At 41.5% G+C, this 26,812-nt stretch overlaps 1 protein-coding gene across 4 annotated transcripts in view; it reads left to right on the plus strand.

Annotated features, from left to right (window-relative positions):
- The window catches only part of LOC139751414 (ubiquitin-conjugating enzyme E2 G1), a 127,249-nt gene that overhangs the window by 77,479 nt on the left and 22,958 nt on the right, over positions 1–26,812 (plus strand). For 2 of the 4 annotated variants that reach the window (XM_071666805.1, XM_071666802.1), the window contains exon 5: positions 25,370–25,471. The exons of 1 other annotated variant lie outside the window; for it this stretch is intronic. In XM_071666805.1, the coding sequence (XP_071522906.1) occupies positions 25,370–25,444 (75 nt within the window). In that variant the 3' untranslated portion in view covers positions 25,445–25,471. Of the gene's footprint in view, positions 1–25,369; positions 25,481–26,812 lie in introns of all 4 variants that reach the window. One more of the 4 variants, XM_071666803.1, reaches the window with a different exon arrangement.

A 26,812-nucleotide genomic window follows, 5' to 3' on the forward strand; every position in this document is an offset into this window, starting at 1 on the left:
GCCAGATCCACTCCCAGATATCTAAAACACTTCACTTCCTCCAGTTTTTCTCCATTCAAACTCACCTCCCAATTGACTTGACCCTCAACCCTACTGTACCTAATAACCTTGCTCTTATTCACATTTACTCTTAACTTTCTTCTTCCACACAGTTTACCAAACTCAGTCACCAGCTTCTGCAGTTTCTCACATGAATCAGCCACCAGCACTGTATCATCCTCCCCTCTTGTTTTTTTTTTTTAACTTTCCAAGAGAAGGAACAGAGAAGGTGGCCAGGTGAGGATATTCCATCAGAGGCCCAGTCCTCTGTTCTTAACGCTACCTTGCTAATGCGGGAAATGGCGAATAGTTTGAAAGAAAGAAAAGATATATATATATATATATATATATATCTTTCTTTCAAACCATTCGCCATTTCCCGCATTAGCGAGGTAGCGTTAAGAACAGAGGACTGGGCCTTTGAGGGAATACCCTCACCTGGCCCAATTCTCTGTTCCTTCTTCTGGAAAATTAAAAAAAAAACGAGAGGGGAGGATTTCCAGCCCCCCGCTCCCTCCCCTTTTAGTCGCCTTCTACGACACGCAGGGAATACGTGGGAAGTATTCTTTCTCCCCTATCCCTATATATATATATATATATATATAGAGAGAGAGAGAGAGAGAGAGAGAGATAGGTAGTATGTTTGAGGAAAGGAACCTGGATGCTTTGGCTCTGAGTGAAACGAAGCTCAAGGGTAAAGGGGAAGAGTGGTTTGGGAATGTCTGGGGAGTAAAGTCAGGGGTTAGTGAGAGGACAAGAGCAAGGGAAGGAGTAGCAATACTCCTGAAACAGGAGATGTGGGAGTATGTGATAGAATGTAAGAAAGTAAATTCTCGATTAATATGGGTAAAACTGAAAGTTGATGGAGAGAGGTGGATGATTATTGGTGCATATGCACCTGGGCATGAGAAGAAAGATCATGAGAGGCAAGTGTTTTGGGAGCAGCTGAATGAGTGTGTTAGTGGTTTTGATGCACGAGACCGGGTTATAGTGATGGGTGATTTGAATGCAAAGGTGAGTAATGTGGCAGTTGAGGGAATAATTGGTATACATGGGGTGTTTAGTGTTGTAAATGGAAATGGTGAAGAGCTTGTAGATTTATGTGCTGAAAAAGGACTGATGATTGGGAATACCTGGTTTAAAAAGCGAGATATACATAAGTATACTTATGTAAGTAGGAGAGATGGCCAGAGAGCGTTATTGGATTACGTGTTAATTGACAGGCGTGCGAAAGAGAGACTTTTGGATGTTAATGTGCTGAGAGGTGCAACTGGAGGGATGTCTGATCATTATCTTGTGGAGGCTAAGGTGAAGATTTGTATGGGTTTTCAGAAAAGAAGAGTGAATGTTGGGGTGAAGAGGGTGGTGAGAGTAAGTGAGCTTGGGAAGGAGACCTGTGTGAGGAAGTACCAGGAGAGACTGAGTACAGAATGGAAAAAGGTGAGAACAATGGAAGTAAGGGGAGTGGGGGAGGAATGGGATATATTTAGGGAATCAGTGATGGATTGCGCAAAAGATGCTTGTGGCATGAGAAGAGTGGGAGGTGGGTTGATTAGAAAGGGTAGTGAGTGGTGGGATGAAGAAGTAAGAGTATTAGTGAAGGAGAAGAGAGAGGCATTTGGACAATCTTTGCAGGGAAAAAATGCAATTGAGTGGGAGATGTATAAAAGAAAGAGACAGGAGGTCAAGAGAAAGGTGCAAGAGGTGAAAAAAAGGGCAAATGAGAGTTGGGGTGAGAGAGTATCATTAAATTTTAGGGAGAATAAAAAGATGTTCTGGAAGGAGGTAAATAGAGTGCGTAAGACAAGGGAGCAAATGGGAACTTCAATGAAGGGCGCAAATGGGGAGGTGATAACAAGTAGTGGTGATGTGAGGAGATGGAGTGAGTATTTTGAAGGTTTGTTGAATGTGTTTGATGATAGAGTGGCAGATATAGGGTGTTTTGGTCGAGGTGGTGTGCAAAGTGAGAGGGTTAGGGAAAATGATTTGGTAAACAGAGAAGAGGTAGTGAAAGCTTTGCGGAAGATGAAAGCCGGCAAGGCAGTAGGTTTGGATGGTATTGCAGTGGAATTTATTAAAAAAGGGGGTGACTGTATTGTTGACTGGTTGGTAAGGTTATTTAATGTATGTATGACTCATGGTGAGGTGCCTGAGGATTGGCAGAATGCGTGCATAGTGCCATTGTACAAAGGCAAAGAGGATAAGAGTGAGTGCTCAAATTACAGAGGTATAAGTTTGTTGAGTATTCCTGGTAAATTATATGGGAGGGTATTGATTGAGAGGGTGAAGGCATGTACAGAGCATCAGATTGGGGAAGAGCAGTGTGGTTTCAGAAGTGGTAGAGGATGTGTGGATCAGGTGTTTGCTTTGAAGAATGTATGTGAGAAATACTTAGAAAAGCAAATGGATTTGTATGTAGCATTTATGGATCTGGAGAAGGCATATGATAGAGTTGATAGAGATGCTCTGTGGAAGGTATTAAGAATATATGGTGTGGGAGGAAAGTTGTTAGAAGCAGTGAAAAGTTTTTATCGAGGATGTAAGGCATGTGTACGTGTAGGAAGAGAGGAAAGTGATTGGTTCTCAGTGAATGTAGGTTTGCGGCAGGGGTGTGTGATGTCTCCATGGTTGTTTAATTTGTTTATGGATGGGGTTGTTAGGGAGGTAAATGCAAGAGTTTTGGAAAGAGGGGCAAGTATGAAGTCTGTTGGGGATGAGAGAGCTTGGGAAGTGAGTCAGTTGTTGTTCGCTGATGATACAGCGCTGGTGGCTGATTCATGTGAGAAACTGCAGAAGCTGGTGACTGAGTTTGGTAAAGTGTGTGGAAGAAGAAAGTTAAGAGTAAATGTGAATAAGAGCAAGGTTATTAGCTACAGTAGGGTTGAGGGTCAAGTCAATTTGGAGGTGAGTTTGAATGGAGAAAAACTGGAGGAAGTGAAGTGTTTTAGATATCTGGGAGTGGATCTGGCAGCGGATGGAAACATGGAAGCGGAAGTGGATCATAGGGTGGGGGAGGGGGCAAAAATTCTGGGGGCCTTGAAGAATGTGTGGAAGTCGAGAACATTATCTCGGAAAGCAAAAATGGGTATGTTTGAAGGAATAGTGGTTCCAACAATGTTGTATGGTTGCGAGGCGTGGGCTATGGATAGAGTTGTGTGCAGGAGGATGGATGTGCTGGAAATGAGATGTTTGAGGACAATGTGTGGTGTGAGGTGGTTTGATCGAGTGAGTAACGTAAGGGTAAGAGAGATGTGTGGAAATAAAAAGAGCGTGGTTGAGAGAGCAGAAGAGGGTGTTTTGAAGTGGTTTGGGCACATGGAGAGAATGAGTGAGGAAAGATTGACCAAGAGGATATATGTGTCGGAGGTGGAGGGAACGAGGAGAAGAGGGAGACCAAGTTGGAGGTGGAAAGATGGAGTGAAAAAGATTTTGTGTGATCGGGGCCTGAACATGCAGGAGGGTGAAAGGAGGGCAAGGAATAGAGTGAATTGGAGCGATGTGGTATACCGGGGTTGACGTGCTGTCAGTGGATTGAATCAAGGCATGTGAAACGTCTGGGGTAAACCATGGAAAGCTGTGTAGGGGTGTATATTTGCGTGTGTGGACGTATGTATATACATGTGTATGGGGGGGGTTGGGCCATTTCTTTCGTCTGTTTCCTTGCGCTACCTCGCAAACGCGGGAGACAGCAACAAAGTATAATAAATAAAAATAAATATATATATATATTTTCTTTTTCTTTCATACTATTCGCCATTTCCCGCGATAGCGAGGTAGCGTTAAGAACAGAGGACTGGGCCTTTGAGGGAATATCCTCACCTGGCCCCCTTCTCTGTTCCTTTTTTTGGAAAAAAAAAAATAATAATAATATATATATATATATTTTATCCCTGGGGATAGGGGAGCAAGAATACTTCCCACGTATTCCCTGCGTGTCGTAGAAGGCGACTAAAAGGGGAGGGAGCGGGGGGCTGGAAATCCTCCCCTCTCGTTTTTTTTTTTAATTTTCCAAAAGAAGGAACAGAGAATTGGGCCAGGTGAGGGTAGTCCCTCAAAGGCTCAGTCCTCTGTTCTTGACGCTACCTCGCTAATGCGGGAAATGGCGAATAGTTTGAAAGAAAAAAGAAATATATATATATATATATATATATATATATATATATATATATATATTTTTTTTTTTTTTTTTTTTCATACTATTCGCCATTTCCCGCATTAGCGAGGTAGCGTTAAGAACAGAGGACTGGGCCTTTGAGGGAATATCCTCATATGGCCCCCTTCTCTGTTCCTTCTTTTGGAAAATTTAAAAAAAAATGAGAGGGGAGGATTTCCAGCCCCCCGCTCCCATATATATATATATATATATATATATATATACATATATATATATATATATATATATACACACAATTTCCCACATTTGTGGGGTGGCATCCTTACAGCAAGAAGGATATTTTCCAGGACCATACAGACCAGCTCTATGCACACCCAAGTGAACTATAAATCTGCCTGAATGCTGAACTCGATCCATGTCTCACGTGTAGCACAAGTGCAGAGCATTTCTTCTGTATCACAGTACCTGTTATTGTGTTATTGGTAGCCTCACCATCATCCTATTTCTTTCCAATAACATATATATATATATATTTTTTTTTTTTTTTTTTTTTTTGTCGCTGTCTCCCGCGTTTGCGAGGTAGTGCAAGGAAACAGACGAGAGAAATGGCCCAAACCACCCCCATACACATGTATATACATACGTCCACACATGCAAATATACATACCTACACAGCTTTCCATGGTTTACCCCAGACGCTTCACATGCCTTGATTCAATCCACTGACAGCACGTCAACCCCGGTATACCACATCGCTCCAATTCACTCTATTCCTTGCCCTCCTTTCACCCTCCTGCATGTTCAGGCCCCGATCACACAAAATCTTTTTCACTCCATCTTTCCACCTCCAATTTGGTCTCCCTCTTCTCCTCGTTCCCTCCACCTCCGACACATATATCCTCTTGGTCAATCTATCCTCACTCATTCTCTCCATGTGACCAAACCATTTCAAAACACCCTCTTCTGCTCTCTCAACCACGCTCTTTTTATTTCCACACATCTCTCTTACCCTTACGTTACTTACTCGATCAAACCACCTCACACCACACATTGTCCTCAAACATCTCATTTCCAGCACATCCATCCTCCTGCGCACAACTCTATCCATAGTCCACGCCTCGCAACCATACAACATTGTTGGAACCACTATTCCTTCAAACATACCCATTTTTGCTTTCCGAGATAATGTTCTTGACTTCCACACATTCTTCAAGGCTCCCAGAATTTTCGCCCCCTCCCCCACCCTATGATCCACTTCCGCTTCCATGTTTCCATCCGCTGCCAGATCCACTCCCAGATATCTAAAACACCTCACTTCCTCCAGTTTTTCTCCATTCAAACTCACCTCCCAATTGACTTTACCCTCAACCCTACTGTACCTGATAACCTTGCTCTTATTCACATTTACTCTTAACTTTCTTCTTTCACACACTTTACCAAACTCAGTCACCAGCTTCTGCAGTTTCTCACATGAATCAGCCACCAGCGCTGTATCATCAGCGAACAACAACTGACTCACTTCCCAAGCTCTCTCATCCCCAACAGACTTCATCCTTGCCCCTCTTTCCAAAACTCTTGCATTCACCTCCCTAACAACCCCATCCATAAACAAATTAAACAACCATGGAGACATCACACACCCCTGCCGCAAACCTACATTCACTGAGAACCAATCACTTTCCTCTCTTCCTACACGTACACATGCCTTACATCCTCGATAAAAACTTTTCACTGCTTCTAACAACTTTCCTCCCACACCATATATTCTTAATACCTTCCACAGAGCATCTCTATCAACTCTATCATATGCCTTCTCCAGATCCATAAATGCTACATACAAATCCATTTGCTTTTCTAAGTATTTCTCACATACATTCTTCAAAGCAAACACCTGATCCACACATCCTCTCCCACTTCTGAAACCACACTGCTCTTCTCCAATCTGATGCTCTGTACATGCCTTCACCCTCTCAATCAATACCCTCCCATACAATTTGTCAGGAATACTCAACAAACTTATACCTCTGTAATTTGAGCACTCACTCTTATCCCCTTTGCCTTTGTACAATGGCACTATGCACGCATTCTGCCAATCCTCAGGCACCTCACCATGAGTCATACATACATTAAATAACCTTACCAACCAGTCAACAATACAGTCACCCCCTTTTTTAAAAAATCCCACTGCAATACCATCCAAACCTGCTGCCTTGCCGGCTTTCATCTTCCGCAAAGCTTTTACTACCTCTTCTCTGTTTACCAACTCATTTTATCCCCGGGGATAGGGGATTAAGAATACTTCCCACGTATTCCCTGCGTGTCGTAGAAGGCGACTAAAAGGGGAGGAAGCGGGGGGCTGGAAATCCTCCCCTCTCGTTTTTTTTTTTTTTTAATTTTCCAAAAGAAGGAACAGAGTGGGGCCAGGTGAGGATATTCCAAAAAAGGCCCAGTCCTCTGTTCTTAACGCTACCTCGCTAATGCGGGAAATGGCGAATCGTTTAAATGAAAAAGAAAGAATAAATATATATACAGGGGGTGACTGTATTGTTGACTGGTTGGTAAGGTTATTTAATGTATGTATGACTCATGGTGAGGTGCCTGAGGATTGGCAGAATGCGTGCATAGTGCCATTGTACAAAGGCAAAGGGGATAAGAGTGAGTGCTCAAATTACAGAGGTATAAGTTTGTTGAGTATTCCTGGTAAATTATATGGGAGAGTATTGATTGAGAGGGTGAAGGCATGTACAGAGCATCAGATTGGGGAAGAGCAGTGTGGTTTCAGAAGTGGTAGAGGATGTGTGGATCAGGTGTTTGCTTTGAAGAATGTATGTGAGAAATACTTAGAAAAGCAAATGGATTTGTATGTAGCATTTATGGATCTGGAGAAGGCATATGATAGAGTTGATAGAGATGCTCTGTGGAAGGTATTAAGAATATATGGTGTGGGAGGCAAGTTGTTAGAAGCAGTGAAAAGTTTTTATTGAGGATGTAAGGCATGTGTACGCATAGGAAGAGAGGAAAGTGATTGGTTCTCAGTGAATGTAGGTTTGCGGCAGGGGTGTGTGATGTCTCCATGGTTGTTTAATTTGTTTATGTATGGGGTTGTTAGGGAGGTGAATGCAAGAGTTTTGGAAAGAGGGGCAAGTATGATGTCTGTTGGGGATGAGAGAGCTTGGGAAGTGAGTCGTTGTTGTTCGCTGATGATACAGCACTGGTGGCTGATTCATGTGAGGAGCTGTAGAAGCTGGTGACTGAGTTTGGTAAAGTGTGTGAAAGAAGAAAGTTAAGAGTAACTGTGAATAAGAGCAAGGTAATTAGGTACCATAGGGTTGAGGGTCAAGTCAATTGGGAGGTAAGTTTGAATGGAGAAAAGCTGGAGGAAGTAAAGTGTTTTAGATATCTGGGAGTGGATCTGGCAGCGGATGGAACCATGGAAGTGGAAGTGGATCATAGGGTGGGGGAGGGGGCGAAAATCCTGGGAGCCTTGAAGAATGTGTGGAAGTCAAGAACATTATCTCGGAAAGCAAAAATGGGTATGTTTGAAGGAATAGTGGTTCCAACAATGTTGTATGGTTGCGAGGCATGGGCTATGGATAGAGTTGTGCGCAGGAGGATGGATGTGCTGGAAATGAGATGTTTGAGGACAATGTGTGGTGTGAGGTGGTTTGATCGAGTAAGTAACGTAAGGGTAAGAGAGATGTGTGGAAATAAAAAGAGCGTGGTTGAGAGAGCAGAAGAGGGTGTTTTGAAATGGTTTGGGCACATGGAGAGAATGAGTGAGGAAAGATTGACCAAGAGGATATATGTGTCGGAGGTGGAGGGAACGAGGAGAAGTGGGAGACCAAATTGGAGGTGGAAAGATGGAATGAAAAAGATTTTGTGTGATTGGGGCCTGAACATGCAGGAGGGTGAAAGGAGGGCAAGGAATAGAGTGAATTGGATCGATGTGGTATACCGGGGTTGACGTGCTGTCAGTTGATTGAATCAGGGCATGTGAAGCGTCTGGGGTAAACCATGGAAAGCTGTGTAGGTATGTATATTTGCGTGTGTGGACGTATGTATATACATGTGTATGGGGGTGGGTTGGGCCATTTCTTTCGTCTGTTTCCTTGCGCTACCTCGCAAACGCGGGAGACAGCGACAAAGCCAAAAAAAAAAATATATATATATATATATATATATATATATATATATATATATATATATGTGTGTGTGTGTGTTATCCCTGGGGATTGGGGATTAAGAATACTTCCCACGTATTCCCTTCGTGTTGTAGAAGGCGACTAAACGGGGAGGGAGTGGGGGGCTGGAAATCCTCCCCTCTCGTTTTTTTTTAATTTTCCAAATGAAGGAACAGAGTGGGGACAGGTGAGGATATTCCAAAAAAGGCCCAGTCCTCTGTTCTTAACGCTACCTCGCTAATGCGGGAAATGGCGAATAATTTAAAAGAAAAAAGATATATATGTGTACATTGAGATGTATAGGTATGTATTTTGCGTGTGTGGACGTGTATGTATATACATGTGTATGTGGGCAGGTTGGGCCATTCTTTTGACTGTTTCCTTGCGCTAGCTCGCTAACGCGGGAGACAGTGACAAAGCAAAATAAATAAATAAATAAATAAAAATATATTCATGTTGGAATCAAATGATTTAATCTCATTGGTGTGTATTCAGCTATGATACATAAACCAATTCACATTTTAACTTTCATCACTTCCTGGGTTCTCTTAGCCTTTTTGATAAATAGGATCTCTTTTCAATAGGGTAATCACTACTTTTTCAATTGCCTTTCATTACTGTGTTGCATCAAAATGATTTGTATGATTTCTTCCAGCAATCCTCCAGTGATAAGCTTAATTTGATGTGCTTAGCATGGTGATTGTGTTTTCTTTGTGAGACCTGTTTTTTACTGTAATATCCACCACAGTTTTTCAGTACATTTTTTCTGAAATTACTGCATGTCCTCTGTGCACATCTTGATGCACAACAGGTTGGGTATCCTCTGTGCACATCTTGATGCACAACAGGTTGGGTAACATTGTTCCAGTACTCTGTTCTTTGTGCTTGATGCATGTACATGCACAGATGCGGTTTAGGCTGGAGAATATGTGTGTATACATCCAGAGTCGTAAAGCCAAAGCACCTGCATACAGGGTTAAGAGGCATGTTAAATGAATATGAAACGCGCTCCCCATATACAAGGGATAATCACATGTATGCATTCGCACACACATATCAGACCAAAAATCTGTTATGTCTCATAAGTCTGGCCAGTGCACATAAGGAAGCATAAAGATCTGGTTGAGAGGTTAGAGAGGAGAGCAGCTAAGATGGTCTTTGAATTTAGGAAATGGACTGTAATGTATCAAAGACTAAGGGCTTCAAAGCTCTCCACCATGGGGAAGAGGAGAGAGAGGGAGGGGGGGGGACCCATTAACAGTCCCCAGGTTTCTAAATTGGCTTTTTAATGTTGATAGTGAACAGCTTTAGATGAGATGTGGTACCAGAGTAACCAGAAGCCATGAGAGAAAGCTGCACAAAAAGCTGGTTTACTGTCTGGTGGTAGATGTTTGGAATATATTAACCAACAAGACAGTGAATGCTAGGTTTGCAAAGTTTTAAAAGACTGCTTGATGATTAGAATATATTAACCAACAAGAAAAATGAATGCTAGCAGTTTACAAGAGCTTAAAAGGGTATTTAATGTCATGGAAAGATCAGAAGGTAGAGCCTCAAGGGTACACCTTTCCCAGTACTTTACAAATAGGTAATTGCATGTGGGCTTGCATGGGTTCAAAGCCTGGGCATGGCAGTCTGTCTGCACGCAACTAAAATGTTCATCCTCTTCTCAGGTTTGATCGATAAATGGGTAACTCATTTAGGCTGGGGTCTGTAATTATTTATTTGTACTTTATGGTGAGTGAGTTTTACTCTTGTGGAGCCTCATCTCTTGAACGTTCTCTGCCAAACAACTTTTTATATTTTTGTATGTTACATGGTGTTCGCTGATGATACAGCGCTGGTGGCTGATTCATGTGAGAAACTGCAGAAGCTGGTGACTGAGTTTGATAAAGTGTGTGAAAGAAGAAAGTTAAGAGTAAATGTGAATAAGAGCAAGGTTATTAGGTACAGTAGGGTTGAGGGTCAAGTCAATTGGGAGGTAAGTGTGAATGGAGAAAAACTGGAGGAAGTTAAGTGTTTTAGATATCTGGGAGTGGATCTGGCAGTGGATGGAACCATGGAAGCGGAAGTGAATCGTAGGGTGGGGGAGGGGGCGAAAATCCTGGGAGCCTTGAAGAATGTGTGGAAGTCGAGAATATTATCTCCGAAAGCAAAAATGGATATGTTTGAAGGAATAGTGGTTTCAACAATGTTGTATGGTTGCGAGGTGTGGGCTATGGATAGAGTTGTGTGGAGGAGGGTGGATGTGCTGGAAATGAGATGTTTGAGGACAATATGTGGTGTGAGGTGGTTTGATCGAGTAAGTAATGTAAGGGTAAGAGAGATGTGTGGAAATAAGAAGAGCATGGTTGAGAGAGCAGAAGAGGGTGTTTTGAAATGGTTTGGGCACATGGAGAGAATGAGTGAGGAAAGATTGACCAAGAGGATATATGTGTCGGAGGTGGAGGGAACGAGGAGAAGTGGGAGACCAAATTGGATGTGGAAAGATGAAGTGAAAAAGATTTTGAGTGATCGGGGCCTGAACATGCAGGAGGGTGAAAGACGGGCAAGGAATAGAGTGAATTGGATCGATGTGGTATACCGGGGTCGACGTGCTGTCAGTGGATTGAATCAGGGCATGTGAAGCGTCTGGGGTAAACCATGGAAAGTTGTGTGGGGCCTGGATGTGGAAAGGGAGGTGTGGATTCGGGCTTTATTGCATGACAGCTAGAGACTGAGTGTGAACGAATGGGGCCTTTGTTGCCTTTTCCTAGCGCTACCTTGCACACATGAGGGGGGAGGGGGGATGTTATTCCATGTGTGGTGAGGTGGCGATGGGAATGAATAAAGGCAGACAGTGTGAATTGTGTGCATGTGTATATATGTATATGTCTGTGTGTGTATATATATGTGTACATTGAGATGTATGGGTATGTATATTTGCGTGTGGGGACGTGTATGTATATACATGTGTATGGGGGTGGGTTGGGCCATTTCTTTCGTCTGTTTCCTTGCGCTACCTCGCAAACACGGGAGACAGCGACAAAGCAAAATAATAATAACATGGATTGAATGTCTTCAGTCATTTTATTCCATTCATCCACTAGTCTTGTACTGTAGAAGTACTTTTTTACATCTTTTTTAATACATTTGATGCTTAACTTCATGTTATGTTTTGTTGTTTATATATCCTTATATCTTTGAAGAACTGCTTGTTGTCTGCATCATAGATCTGTTTTCATAATTTTAAGGTTGTTATAGGTCATCCTTTGGTCTTTTTTCTTCCAAGATGGGCAAATTGAAAGCCTATGGCCTTTCCTTGTAACTCAGTTCTCTTAATTCTGATATATTCTTTGTTAGCATTTTGTGCTTCTTTAGATTCAGTGATCAACCTTGAGAGGCGTATTCTAGTTTTGGCCTTACGCAGGGTATGAACAGCTCACTAAATATTTCCTTATCTGTATACTTGAAAGCTGTTTTGATATTTGCAAGCAGATAGTTTATGTTCATAACAATTTGCTTATTTCCTATAGGGCACTGATTATAGTGAGGCCTTTTCTCACTCTGTTCCATCCTCATTAATATACACTTGCTTGAGTTGGATCAGCTGTGTATCATACCAACCTTGGAGTCTATTTAGATTCCCTTGTAAGTTGGTACTATCCTTCTTGCTTTTCATATCCATGACTTTTGCATGATATGCAGGCATATTCAGGAAGGAGTTCCATACCTTCAGCAAGTGATATAAGTAAAGTATAGGATTCAGTACAGTACCATGTGGCTCTCACTGGTCACCTTGACCCTTTTGGAGTAGGATTACCTGATGTGTGTCCTCTTTTCCTCTCCTCTGAGATAATCCATCCCCTGGAGGAGGTTTCCTACCTGAAAGTCCAGATTCTTAATCAGCCTTCCTTGCAGTGAAGTGTCAAACAATTTCCTGCAGACCAGATACAAACAGTCCACTCAGCTTTCCATTTTGTCTTAAATAGAACTTACTCTTTTAGAAGCTTAAGAGGTTTGTTAATCATGACTCTCCTTTCCTGAAAATTATGTTGTCTCTCACTTTGGTCATTTTTCGTGTAGAAATCATCCATTTGATTTGTAATTGTCTTTAATAGGACATTAAAGACCAGACTTACCAGTGAAACTGGTTTGTAGTTCAGCAGCTAGCCCAGATCTCCCTTCTTATAAGTTGATATGTTTGCTTTTTTCTATTCCCTTGGCACTTTGCCTCTCTTCAGAGACTTTCTGAACAGTATTTCATTAGGTTTGTCTCATGTATATGCAATCATCTTCAGCATGCATGGTGAAATTTCATCAGGACCATGAGCTTTGTATATGTCAGGACCTTTAAGTATTCTGTTAATGTCTTACAGATTATCTTACTGCTTTTCAAAAGCCTCTTCCCCATGCCATCTCACTGAAGCAATAGTGATTTTGAGCTTGTTACTCCATTTCTCACATAACTTTGCATCATAAACTATGATTCTTCCCTCTGAATCCCTTATCCTGATGAGCTCCTCTTTAACTGAAACCTGACTCCTGATGAATATATGGAAATGTTTTGGATTTTCTCCTGTCTTGTACACAATATTCTTTTCAAAGTTTTTGTTCCTTTTCTCATTTCCTGCTGAAGCAGTCCTTGCTCTCTTGTATCTTACAAATGCTGGTTGGCTGGAGTGCTGTCTATGTCTTTGCCATTTCACATCTGCCTGTCTATCTATCTCTTGACCTGTTCCCTCTGGAAACTCCCTTAGAGGGGTGGCTACTGCGAAAGAGTCTTCAAAGCTGATGAACTCCATTGCTGCTTCTTAGCCTTTAGTGCTTCCATCCTAACAGACCACTGGTAGAGGTTAACCCCAGCACTGTTTTTAGAGGCTCCTACCTATTGTTATATCCTACTACTTTTTAATGCTCCTGCTTAGGTGTTCATACCTACTTTTTCTATCTATCGCTCCTACTATTTTGCCAAACGGCAGGGCTTTTTGCCATCAGCTTCTTAATATTTTGCTAACATATCTTGTATTCTTCCCCCTTCTTTGCTGAACTTCTGCTAGTACAATCCTTTTGAGCAGTTTACCAAGTGCCTTTTTCTTCTCTTCCACAACATTTCTCATCCCATCCATCCACCATGCATTTCCCCTTTCATTCTTATTTCTCACAATCTGGTATCCACTTGATAATTCTACAACCTTTAACAGTTTCTCTAAACATTTTAAAAACCTCACTCAAATATGACTGCATCCTTACATTTACTGCACATTCATCTAAGATTTCTGTCACTCTTCATCTAAGATTTCTGTCGCCCTTCTCTCTTACTCCTTACGTTCTATCTGATTCATCTTCTTGATTGCCAACAGTTTTACCTTTCCATTCTTACTTTCACATACTCCACTTCTCCCTGATCTTCACCTCCATAATTACTGCAAAATGAACAAAATATCCAAAAAATCCTCTCAGTCCATCACAACCCTTCTCAACCTTTCACCATTTTTCATCCATGTCTATCTGTGAATCATGTTGTGCTGAAAAATTTTATTGGCAAGGAATAAACCTCTCTCAGCAAAGACAAACAAAAGATAACTACCTCTCTCATTTACTCCAGGCATTCTCCAGTTACCAACTATATCAAGTTTCATCACATCCCACCTTTGCATTCATATCACCCATTTCAGACACCTTTTTCTTCTCAAATCCATATATTCAGTCATTCAAATTTCTCCAGAAATCCTTCTCTTCATCCTTACCTCACACAGTCTTCATTTTCATAGGCACATATACCCATGCATACTTCATATTTCTAGTCTTTCCTCTCACCCGTGCTATTCTTGATTCACTCTATGCATGCTCAGTAACACTCTCCCATAGTCTCAGTGACAGCATAGTTGCACAGTCCTCTTTCCCTCTTCCCTGATGATATTCATTAATTCCCATCCATACCATTTCTTCCATGCCCTCCTACAACTTGCATTCATCATTTCCATTTTTACTCCAAAAACCCTACATAAAGATATGGGTTTCCCTACTCCCTATCACATCCAGACCATAACTGCTCATCTTGAAGTTCCTTTGCTTTTTGACATATTTTATTAAGCTCAATACTTTCCTTTTTCTTACCTTTTCCTCTGTATTTGAGGCTAGCAGTACCTGTTCCCGATCCTTCATATTCAGTTTCACAAAACCTGTCGCATCAAAGCCCTTGTTGCTAATTGTTGAACCCCATTTTCCAATCTGTGTTTCTCAAGAAACTGTTCAGATTTTTGTAGTTTCCATGATTCTATCTCTTCTTTATGTCTTATTTCACCTCGTCTATTTTAACGTCCTCATGTACCACACAGTCAAACTTGAGCATTACATGGACACTTCTACCAGGTGGTGAATCATATATGATATTCTTAATATTCATGCTAGTATGTGTGAAGAAGATAAGATCTATCAATGATGTTATATCATCCCCTCTCATTTTATATGTTTAATGACATGTTGGTATAGGAAATTATCTTGTATATGCTAAAGACTTGTCTCCGTGACCCCTTATCACCACGAGAATCTAAATACCCCATTCTTTATCATGTAAATCTTCCATTATTAGTACTTTACCATTTACAAGAAGTGAGTGTTTTACTGCTTCATGTACCATCCTGATTTTTTTTTTTCCGTGTTAGCACGGTAATTCCAGGAACAGACAAAGAAAGGCCACATCCGCTCACATTCATTCTCTAGCTTTCATGTCTAATGCACCAAAACTACAGCTCCCTGTCCACAACCAGGCCCAACAGACCTTTCTATGGTTTACCCTGGATGCTTTACCTGCTATTGTTCAGTCTGTGGACAACACATCAACTTCAGTGTACCTCATCATTCCAATTCACTTTATCTCGTCACACCTTTCACCCTTTTGCATGTTCAGTCCCCAGTTACTCAAAATCCTTTTCATGCCATCCTTCCATCTCTAATTTGGTCTTTTCTTTCTCCTGGAAAGTGAGTCAGTTGTTGTTTGCTGATGGTACAGAACTAGTGGTGGATTTGTGTGAGATACTGCAGAAGTTAGAGACTGGGGTTGGGAGTGTGTGAAAGGAGAAAGTTGAGATAGAATGTGAATGAAAGCAAGTTTATTAGGTAAATTTAACATAATTGATGGACATGTTGTTTGGAATGTGAGACTGAATAGAGAAAAGTTAGAGGAAAAGTGTTTTAGGTACATGAGGGTGGACATAGTAGCAAATGGAGCTATGGTAGTGAGTCATAGGGTGAGGAAGAGTGCGAAAGTTCTTAAAGTGCTATTTCAGCTATGCTCTTTTTATTTCCACTCATCTTTCTTACCCTTTCATTACTTACTTGATCAAACCAAATCACACCACATATTTTGTCCAAACATATCTTATCCTACACATCCACCCTCCTCTGCACAACCCTATCTATAGCCCATGCCTCACAACAATGTAATATTGTTGGAACTACTATTCCTTCAAACATACCCAATTTTGCACTTCAAAATAATGCTCTTCTCATTCCACGCTTTCTTCATTGCTACCAGAACTTTCACCCAGTCCCCTAGCCTATGACTCCCTTCCGCTTTCATGGTTTCATTCACTGCCAAGTGCATTCCCAGCTTCCATGATACCATTCGCTGCCAAGTCCATTCCCAGATATCTAAAACACTTCTTCCTTCAATTTTCCTCCATTCAAACTTAATCCTACCTATCTTGTCTGTCAACCCTGCTGAACCTGATAACCTTGCTTTTTTCACATTTACTCTCAACTTTCTCCTTTCACCCACTCTTCCAAACTCAGTCACCAACTTCTGTAGTTTCTTACTCGAATCTGTGCTTTATCATCAGTGAACATCAACTGACTCACTTCCCAATACCTTTCATCCCTTACAGAGTGCATACTCATCCCTCTTTGCAAAACTCTTGCATATGTACATATGTATTTATACTCGCTTGCTTTCATCCATTTCTGGTGCCACCCCTGCCCACAGGAAATGGCATTGCCACCCCCTGCATCAAAGACAGCACCAGGAAAACAGACAAAAAAGGCCACATTCATTCATACAGTCTCTAACCCTCATATGTAATGCACCAAAACCACAATGTCTCTATCCAAATCCAAGCCTCACAGACATTTCCATAGTTTACCCCAGATGTTTCACATGCCCTAGGTCAGTCTATTGACAGCATGTCAACTCCAGTATAACACATCATTCCAATTCACTGTATTCCATGCATGCTTGTCACTCTCCTGCATGTTCAGGCCCCATTCTCTCAAAGTCTTTTTCACTCCCTCCTTCCACCTCCAATTTGATCTCCTGCTTCTCCTTGTTCCCTTCACCTCTGACACATATATCCTCTTTGTCAATCTTTTCTCACTCATTCTCTCCATATGTCCAAACCACTTCAATACACCCTCTTCTGCTCTCTCAACCACACCCTTTTTATTTCCACACATCTCTCTTACCCTTTCATTACTTAATCAAACCACCTCACACCACACATTGTCCTTACACATATAAATTATTGTTGTTATTATTATTTTACTTCATTGCCGTTTCCCACATCAGTGAGATTGCACCAGGAAACAGATGAAGAATGGCCCTTCCACTCATATACTTACATACTTTTTTTTCTTATTTTTATTAGGGGAGAAAGAATACTTCCCATGCATTCCTCATGTGTCATACAAGGCGACTAAAGAGGACGGGAGCAGGGGGCTGGAAACCCTCCCCTCCTTGTATTTTAACTTTCTAAAGGGGGAAACAGAAGAAGGAGTCACGCTGGGAGTGCTCATCCTCCTCGAAGGCTCAGATTGGGGTGTCTAAATGTGTGTGGATGTAACCAAGATGAGAAAAAAGTAGCAATAGGTAGCATGTTTGAGGAAAGGAACCTGGATGTTTTGGCTCTGAGTGAGGGGAAGAGTGGTTTGGGAATGTCTTGGGAGTAAAGTCAGGGGTTAGTGAGAGGACAAGAGCAAGGGAAGGAGTAGCACTACTCCTGAAACAGGAATGGTGGGAGTATGTGATAGAGTTTAAGAAAGTAAACTTTAGATTGATATGGGTAAAACTGAAAGTTGATGGAGAGAGATGGGTGATTATTGGTGCATATGCACCTGGGCATGAGAAGAAAGATCATGAGAGGCAAGTGTTTTAGGAGCAGCTGAATGAGTGTGTAGGTAGTTTTGATGCACGAGACCGGGTTATAGTAATGGGTGATTTGAATGGAAAGGTGAGTAATGTGGCAGTTGAGGGAATAATTGGTGTACATGGGGTGTTCAGTGTTGTAAATGGAAATGGTGAAGAGCTTGTAGATTTATGTGCTGAAAAAGGACTGGTGATTGGGAATACCTGGTTTAAAAAGAGAGATATACATAAGTATACGTATGTAAGTAGGAGAGATGGCCAGAGAGCATTATTGGATTATGTGTTAATTGATAGGCACGCGAAAGAGAGACTTTTGGATGTTAATGTGCTGAGAAGTGCAAGTGGAGGGATGTCTGATCATTATTTTGTGGAGGTGAAGGTGAAGATTTGTAGAGGTTTTTAGAAAAGAAGAGAGAATGTTGGGGTGAAAAGAGTAGTGAGAGTAAGTGAGCTTGGGAAGGAGACTTGTGTGAGGAAGTATGAGGAGAGACTGAATGCAGAATGGAAAAGGGTGAGAACAAAGGGTGTAAGGGGAGTCGGGGAGGAATGGGATGTATTTAGGAAAGCAGTGGTGGCTTGCGCAAAAGATGCTTGTGGCATGAGAAGCATGGGAGGTGTGCAGATTAGAAAGGGTAGTGAGTGGTGGGATGAAGAAGTAAGATTATTAGTGAAAGAGAAGAGAGAGGCATTTGGACGATTTTTGCAGGGAAATAATGCAAATGAGTGGGAGATGTATAAAAGAAAGAGGCAGGAGGTCAAGAGAAAGGTGCAAGAGATGATAAAGAGGGCAAATGAGAGTTTGGGTGAGAGAGTATCATTAAATTTTAGGGAGAATAAAAAGATGTTCTGGAAGAAGGTAAATAAAGTGCGTAAGACAAGGGAATCAATGGGAACTTCAGTGAAGGGGGCTATTGGGTAGGTGATAACAAGTAGTGGTGATGTGAGAAGGAGGTGGAGTGAGTATTTTGAAGGTTTGTTGAATGTGTTTGATGATAGAGTGGCAGAAATAGGGTGTTTGGGTCGAGGTGGTGGGCAAAGTGAGAGGGTTCGGGAAAATGATTTAGTAAACAGGGAAGAGGTAGTAAAAGCTTTGCGGAAGATGAAAGCCGGCAAGGCAGCGGGTTAGGATGGTATTGCAGTGGAATTTATTAAAAAAGGGGGTGACTGTATTGTTGACTGGTTGGTAAGGTTATTTAATGTATGTATGAATCATGGTGAGGTGCCTGAGGATTGGCGGAATGTGTGCATAGTGCCATTGTACAAAGGCAAAGGGGATAAAAGTGAGTGCTCAAATTACAGAGGTATAAGTTTGTTGAGTATTCCTGGTAAATTATATGGGAGGATATTGATTGAGAGGGTGAAGGCATATACAGAGCATCAGATTGGGGAAGAGCAGTGTGGTTTCAGAAGTGGTAGAGGATGTGTGGATCAGGTGTTTGCTCTGAAGAATGTATGTGAAAAGTACTTAGAAAAGCAAATGGATTTGTATGTAGCATTTATGGATCTGGAGAAGGCATATGATAAGTGTTGATAGAGATGCTCTGTGGAAGGCATTAAGAATATATGGTGTGGGAGGCAAGTTGTTAGAAGCAGTGAAAAGTTTTTATTTAGGATGTAAGGCATGTGTACGTGTAGGAAGAGAGGAAAGTGATTGGTTTTCAGTGAATGTAGGTTTGCGGCAGGGGTATGTGTTGTCTCCATGCTTGTTTAATTTGTTTATGGATGGGGTTGTTATGGAGGTGAATGCAAGAGTTTTGGAAAAGGGGGCAAGTATGCAGTCTGTTGCGGATGAGAGAGCTTGGGAAGTGAGTCAGTTGTTTGCTGATGATACAGCGTTGGTGGCTGATTCGTGTGAGAAACTGCAGAAGCTGGTGACTAAGTTTGGTAAAGTGTGTGAAAGAAGAAAGTTGAGAGTAAATGTGAATAAGAGCAAGGTTATTAGGTACAGTAGGGTTGAGGGACAAGTCAATTGGGAGGTAAGTTTAAATGGAGAAAAGCTGGAGGAAGTGAAGTGTTTTAGATGTCTGGGAGTGGATCTGGCAGCGGATGGAACCATGGAAGCGGAAGTGGATCATAGGGTGGGGGAGGGGGCGAAAGTTCTGGGAGTGTTGAAGAATGTGTGGAAGTCGAGAACATTATCTCGAATAGCAAAAATGGGTGTTTGAAGTAATAGTTGTTCCAACAATGTTATGTGGTTGCGAGGCGTGGGCTATAGATAGAGTTGTGCACAAGAGGGTGGATGTGCTGGAAATGAGATGTTTGAGGACAATATGTGGTGTGAGGTGGTTTGATCGAGTAAGTAATGTAAGGGTAAGAGAGATGTGTGGTAATAAAAAGAGTGTGGTTGAGAGAGCAGAAGAGGGTGTTTTGAAATGGTTTGGGCACATGGAGAGAATGAGTGAGGAAAGATTGACCAAGAGGATATATGTGTCAGAGGTGGAGGGAACAAGGAGGAGTGGGAGACCACATTGGAAGTGGAAAGATGGAGTGAAAAAGATTTTGAGTGATCGGGGCCTGAACATACAGGAGGGTGAAAGGCGTGCAAGGAATAGAGTGAATTAGAACGATGTGGTATACCGGGGCCGACATTCTGTCAATGGATTGAACCAGGGCATGTGAAGCATCTGGGGTAAACCATGGAAGGTTCTGTGGGGCCTGGATGTGAAAAGGGAGGTGTGGTTTCGGTGCATTATTACATGACAGCTAGAGACTGAGTGTGAACGAAAGTGGCCTTTGTTGTCTTTTCCTAGCGCTACCTCACGCACAGTTGGGGGAAGGGGTTGTTATTTCATGTGTGGCAGGGTGGGGATGGGAATGAATAAAGGCAGACAGTATGAATTATGTACATGTGTATATATGTATATGTCTGTGTGTGTATATATATGTATATGTTGAGATGTATAGGTATGTATATAGGTATGTATATTTGCGTGTGTGGACGTGTATGTATATACATGTGTATATGGGTGGGTTGGACTGTTCTTTCGTTTATTTTCTTGCGCTACCTCGTTAACGCGGGAGACAGCGACAAAGCAAAATAAAATAAATAAATAAATTATTATTATTTTATTTATTTTATTTATTTTGCTTTGTCGCTGTCTCCCGCGTTTGTGAGGTAGCGCAAGGAAACAGACGAAAGAAATGGCCCAACCCACCCCCATACACAATGTATATACATACACGTCCACACACGCAAATATACATACCTATACATCTCAATGTACACATATATATACACACACAGACACATACATATATACCCATGCACACAATTCACACTGTCTGCCTTTATTCATTCCCATCGCCACCTCGCCACACATGGAATACCATCCCCTCCCCCTTCATGTGTGCGAGGTAGCACTAGGAAAAGACAATAAAGGCCCCATTCGTTCACACTCAGTCTATAGCTGTCATGCAATAATGCCCGGAACCACAGCTCCCTTTCCACATCCAGGCACCACACAACTTTCCATGGTTTACCCCAGACGCTTCACATGCCCTGATTCACTCCACTGACAGCACGTCAACCCCGGTATACCACATTGATCCAATTCACTCTATTCCTTGCCCTCCTTTCACCCTCCTGCATGTTCAGGCCCCAATCACACAAAATCTTTTTCACTCCATCTTTCCACCTCCAATTTGGTCTCCCACTTCTCCTCATTCCCTCCACCTCCGACACATATATCCTCTTGGTCAATCTTTCCTCACTCATTCTCTCCATGTGCCCAAACCATTTCAAAACACCCTCTTGTGCTCTCTCAACCACGCTCTTTTTATTTCCACACATCTCTCTTACCCTTACATTACTTACTCGATCAAACCACCTCACACCACACATTGTCCTCAAACATCTCATTTCCAGCACATCCACCCTCCTGCGCACAACTCTATCCATAGCCCACGCCTCGCAACCATACAACATTGTTGGAACCACTATTCCTTCAAACATACCCATTTTTGCTTTCCGAGATAATGTTCTCGACTTCCACACATTCTTCAAGGCTCCCATGATTTTCGCCCGCTCCCCCACCCTATGATTCACTTCCGCTTCCATGGTTCCATCCACTGCCAGATCCACTCCCAGATATCTAAAACACTTTACTTCCTCCAGTTTTTCTCCATTCAAACTTACCTCCCAATTGACTTGACCCTCAACCCTACTGTACCTAATAACCTTGCTCTTATTCACATTTACTCTTAACTTTCTTCTTTCACACACTTTATCATTATTATTATTGATATTATTATTATTATTATTATTATTATTATTATTATTATTATTATTATTATTATACTTGCTCGCCATTTCCCACATCAGCAAGGTAGCACCAGGAAACAGATGAAGAATGGCCCATCCACTCATATACACACACACGCGCACACTTTGTCACTGTCTCCCGCGTTTGCAAGGTAGCGCAAGGAAACAGGCGAAAGAATGGCCCAACCCACCCACATACTCATTTACATACGTAAACACCCACACGTGCCTATATACATACCTATACATTTCATTGTATACATACATATACATACACAGACATACATATATACACATGTACACATTCATACCTGCTGCCGTCATCTGTTCCCATCACCACCCCACCACACATGAAATGGCACCCACCCTACCCCTACACGCATTTAAGGTATTGCTTTGAAAAGACAACAAAGGCCACATTCATTCACACTCAGTCTCTTGCTGTCATGTGTAATGCACCGAAACCACAGCTCCCTCTCCACATCCAGGCCCCACAAAACTTTCCATGGTGTACCCCAGACACTTCACATGCCCTGGTTTAATCCTTTGACATCATGTCCACCCCGGTATACCACATCGTTGCAATTCACTCTATTCTTTGCATGCCTTTCACCCTCCTGTATGTTCAGGCCCTGATTGCTCAGAATCTTTTTCACTCCATCCTTCCACCTCCAATTTGGTCCCCCACTTCTCCTTGTTCCCTCCACTTCTAACACATATATCCTCTTTGTCAATCTTTCCTCTCTCATTCTCTCCATGTGATCAAACCATTTCAATACACCCTCTTCTGCTCTCTCAACCACACTCTTTTTATTATGACACATCTCTCTTACCCTTTCATTTCTTACTTGATCAAACCACCTCACACCACATATTGTCCTCAAACGTCTCATTTCCAGCACATTCACCCTCCTCCACACAACCCTATCTATAGCCCAAGCTTTGCAACCATATAACATTGTTGGAAGCACTATTCCTTCAAACATACCCATTTTTGCTCTCTGAAATAACGTTCTTGCCTTCCACACATTCTTCAATGCTCCCAGAACCTTTGCCCCCTTCCCCATCCTGTGACTCACTTCCGCTTCCATGGTTCCATCCGCTGCCAAATCCACTCCCAGATATTTAAAACACTTCACTTCCTCTAGTTTTTCACCTTTCAAACATACCCCCGAATTGACTTGTCCCTCAACCCTACTGAACCTAATACCCTTGCATATATTTATGTATTTATTATATTTAATCGCTGTCTCTTGCGTCTGGGAGAAAGCGCAAGGAAACAGACGAGGAGTGGCCCAACCCACCCACATACACATGTATATACATAAACACCCATACAGGGACATATACACACATAAACATTTCAGTGTATGCCTACATATACATACACAGACATATACACTTGCACATATTCATGCTTGCTGCTTCATCCACTCCTGTCGCCACCCCACCTCACAGGAAACAGCACACACACACACACACACATCCCCATCCAGCAAGGTAACACTAGGAAAAGACAAAAAAGACCACATTCGTTCACACACAGTCTCTAGTTGTCATGTGTAATGCACCGAAACCACAGCTTTCTTTCCATATCCTGGCCCTACAGACCTTTCCACAGACCTTTTAGCCCAGATGCTTCACATGCCCTGGTTTAATCCATTGACAGCACGTTGACCCTGGTATACCACATCGTTCCAGTTCATTCTATTCCTTGCGCGCCTTTCACCCTCCTGTATTTTCAGGCCCCAATTGCTCAAAATGTTTTTCACTCCATCTTGCCACCTCCAGTTTGGTCTCCCGCTTCTCCTTCTTCCCCCCACCTCTGACACATATATCCTATTTGTCATTCTTTCCGTACTCATTCTCTCCATGTGTCCAAACCATTTCAACACCCGCTCTTCTGCTCTCTCAACCACACATCTCTCTTACCCTTTCATTACTTACTCGATCAAACCACCTCACACCACATATTGTCCTCAAACATTTCATTTTCAACACATCCACCCTCCTCTGTACAATCCTATCTATAGCCCATGCCTCAGAACCGTATAACATTGTTGGAACCACTATGCCTTCAAACATACCCATTTTTGCTCTCCAAGATATATGCCCGACCGGAAAAATGGAGAGGTGCTATTGGCACCATCATGCTGTACACAGGGATGACACAAAAATGCAATCACTGAACACTGTCATGAAAATGATCTCCTCTCCTCATAGATTTTGAAAATCCCGTTATTCTTTACTACCCTTCTGGTGATAATGCCACACACAGTGTCAGTGAATCTGTCTCATTTGCTAACTTTGATTTATCCCCAGGCAACTTGAAAGCCCATCCTAGCATTAAACAAATCATTATGAGAGAATTGGCAAAACATGAAAACAGAAAAAAGTTGTTCAAGACATACCTAGTCAACCCTGCCATGTAACACACACACACACACACACACACACAAAAAAAAAAATCACTCTTCCTCTCAACGGTTACTGCCGGACAAAGTGGACAGTGGTTGGTCTGTACTGGTTGGTGCAAGACAGCAATACTCCTGTGTGATGTTGGGATTTAAATAACTTCGTTAAGCACTGGCACCTGGTGAGGTGGATTGTCTCCACGAAACATGCTGTGCCACATGTATAGGAAAAAATGCATATTGAATAAAATTGTATGAACTCCTACTGAAGTGCAATTTTACTTTCATAAGTCTCATCATGAACTAATGTAATCATATGTGTATATGTATATGTCTGTATATATATCCTTTTCCTTCAGTCCTCTGTTCTTAACGCTTCCTCGCTAATGCGGGAAATGGCGAACAGTGTGAAAAAATATATATCCTTCTCTTACTTTTGATGCATTTGCTATTTCCTGCATTATTGGAGTAGTGTCAGAAATATATAATTGTGCCTTAGATGAAAAAATCCTTGTTTGACTCCTTCCTCGGTACCTTCTGTTGGAAAGCAAAGGAGGGGAGATTTCTAGTTCCCTGCTCCTGCTCCTCATAGTTGACTTTTAGAATAAATGTGGGTGGGTTGGGCCATTTCTCATCTGTTTCCTTGCACTACCTCACCAACACAAGAGATGGCGGTTTAGTATAATAAAAAAAGGAGATACATAGGAAGTATTCTTTCTACCGTATTTTGAGATATTAGGTTGTGTCATTGTCAGTGAATGGAAAGGAGTACAGTGTTCTTAAGGACTTCATTGCTCCAAAGGAGTCTATCATTTTCTTGCTGCTGCATGGAATGCACCCTCAAAACAGCAGGAGCCCAATTGAAGTGGTCCTTAGGTTGTATAACAATAATGCTGATGATTATATTTATCTGATTGGGGAGGAGCAGTGTGGCTGTAAGATAGACAGGATGGATTTCCCAGACATTATGCTTTGCAGAGAGAGAGGGATTGGGCCATAAGTATACAGTTGTGAATGGTTTTAAGCTCACACCATTTTCACTGATTTTTAAATCATGATTCCCTTGTAAACATGCTGAACATTATTTGTTATTAGATTTACAGTAATTCAGATAGTTGTTTTGATATACTGTATATTCACTTGTGTCTCAGTTTTTCATTGCTCTGATGTTTAGTATAATATCCATGTTTCCATCATTAACTATATTTATTTTATGTTGAGTTGATTTTCAAATTGCAGAAAGACTGGCGTGAAGATTACAATATCTTTAAGAAGAAAGTAGCACGGTGTGTTCGGAGAAGTCAAGAGGAATAGGAATTCTAGACTATTAGCATATCCCTGGTATGTGTAGTAGGTATCATGAGCATTTGTTCCGTTAGTTGATATGCTGGCAGTTATTGTAGCCATAAAATGCCAACTGTGTTCTTTCAGAGGAATTCCTTAGTTGTTGGTGAAACAGGTAGATGAAGCTTTCATGACAAAGGAAGTGTATTTCCAAAATGAACAAAAATTAATTTTGTAAAATATAAGAAAAATCATATATCATCTGACCGGGAATAGGAAAACTATTGTAATATTCTCAATTTTTTTGCCTTGGTTTATTTCTTGACTTTTGGCTCCTCATTAGTTTGAAGTTGCAATCCAAGGTACTTTATATTCTGATTCTTAAAGCATAATTATATTAGTCATTAATAACATCAGTTGGAGAAATATTGTAATTTGATCAATTAGGTAGCAATCATGGGCAGAAGAGTGAACATACCAATTGTTGTGAGCAAAGCCTTCACTTGCCTTTCACCCATGTAGTTCTCATAGAAAGACATGAAAGTACATGGTTGACTTTGTAGAGACAGGCAAATACTCGCAGAAAATTCCAAGATCACACCCATTGGAAAGCCATGATGTCCTGAAGAGTGAAATGACAAAACTACCCAATGAAATTGCTGTCATCACCTGTTAAGACTTTATGCCCTACTTTATCCATTATGTCATGCTGTTACATTACCCTTCTCAACTATCTACCCTGTCTGTCTCTTATTGTATCTTGTTAAGACCCGAGGATGGGCTGCACTCTAGTCAAGATTAAACTTACTTAAGAATAAGTTTGCCCTCTTTGTAAGCAGGTTCTTTATCCTCTTGAATATTGATGTTCTCTCAGGGTTTGTACTGCTAATGATTTTGATATGATTCTGATGTTTGTGATATATTTTCTTTCCAGCAGGCTAATGTCAACATTAGATCTGCTTAGTTACTGTTTGCTGTGAATTTTATGTTGTTTTCTGTTTGATGACTGTGGCCTACAAGGAAATTTGGTCTGTTGATCATTTATTACAGATTCATTAATGGTCAAATATTGAGGAAATAGAACATTTTGACAGTGCTACCAAACTTCATCAGCATATGGTTACATTATAGTTGGAAAGTCATCATTGATGGAGTTGTATCATCACTTGATGAAAGGGAGTACAGTCATACTTCAGTTGCAGTGCTTTGTTTAGCATTGTGTAATAACTTTTTTCCCAAGAATTTTTTTGAAGTCTTTCAAAAATGTCAAAAGTCCTGTCTAAGAACATCCAACATGCAGTTAGGATATGAAAGTACAGGTTATAGACTTGATGAGGCTTCATACATTTGTTTCCAGCTCCAAGTTTGATTTATGTGTAATACTTTTACCTACTTTCT

The sequence above is a fragment of the Panulirus ornatus genome, chromosome 11 (genome assembly GCF_036320965.1).
Source record: "Panulirus ornatus isolate Po-2019 chromosome 11, ASM3632096v1, whole genome shotgun sequence".
NCBI classification, from domain to species: Eukaryota; Metazoa; Arthropoda; class Malacostraca; order Decapoda; family Palinuridae; genus Panulirus; species Panulirus ornatus.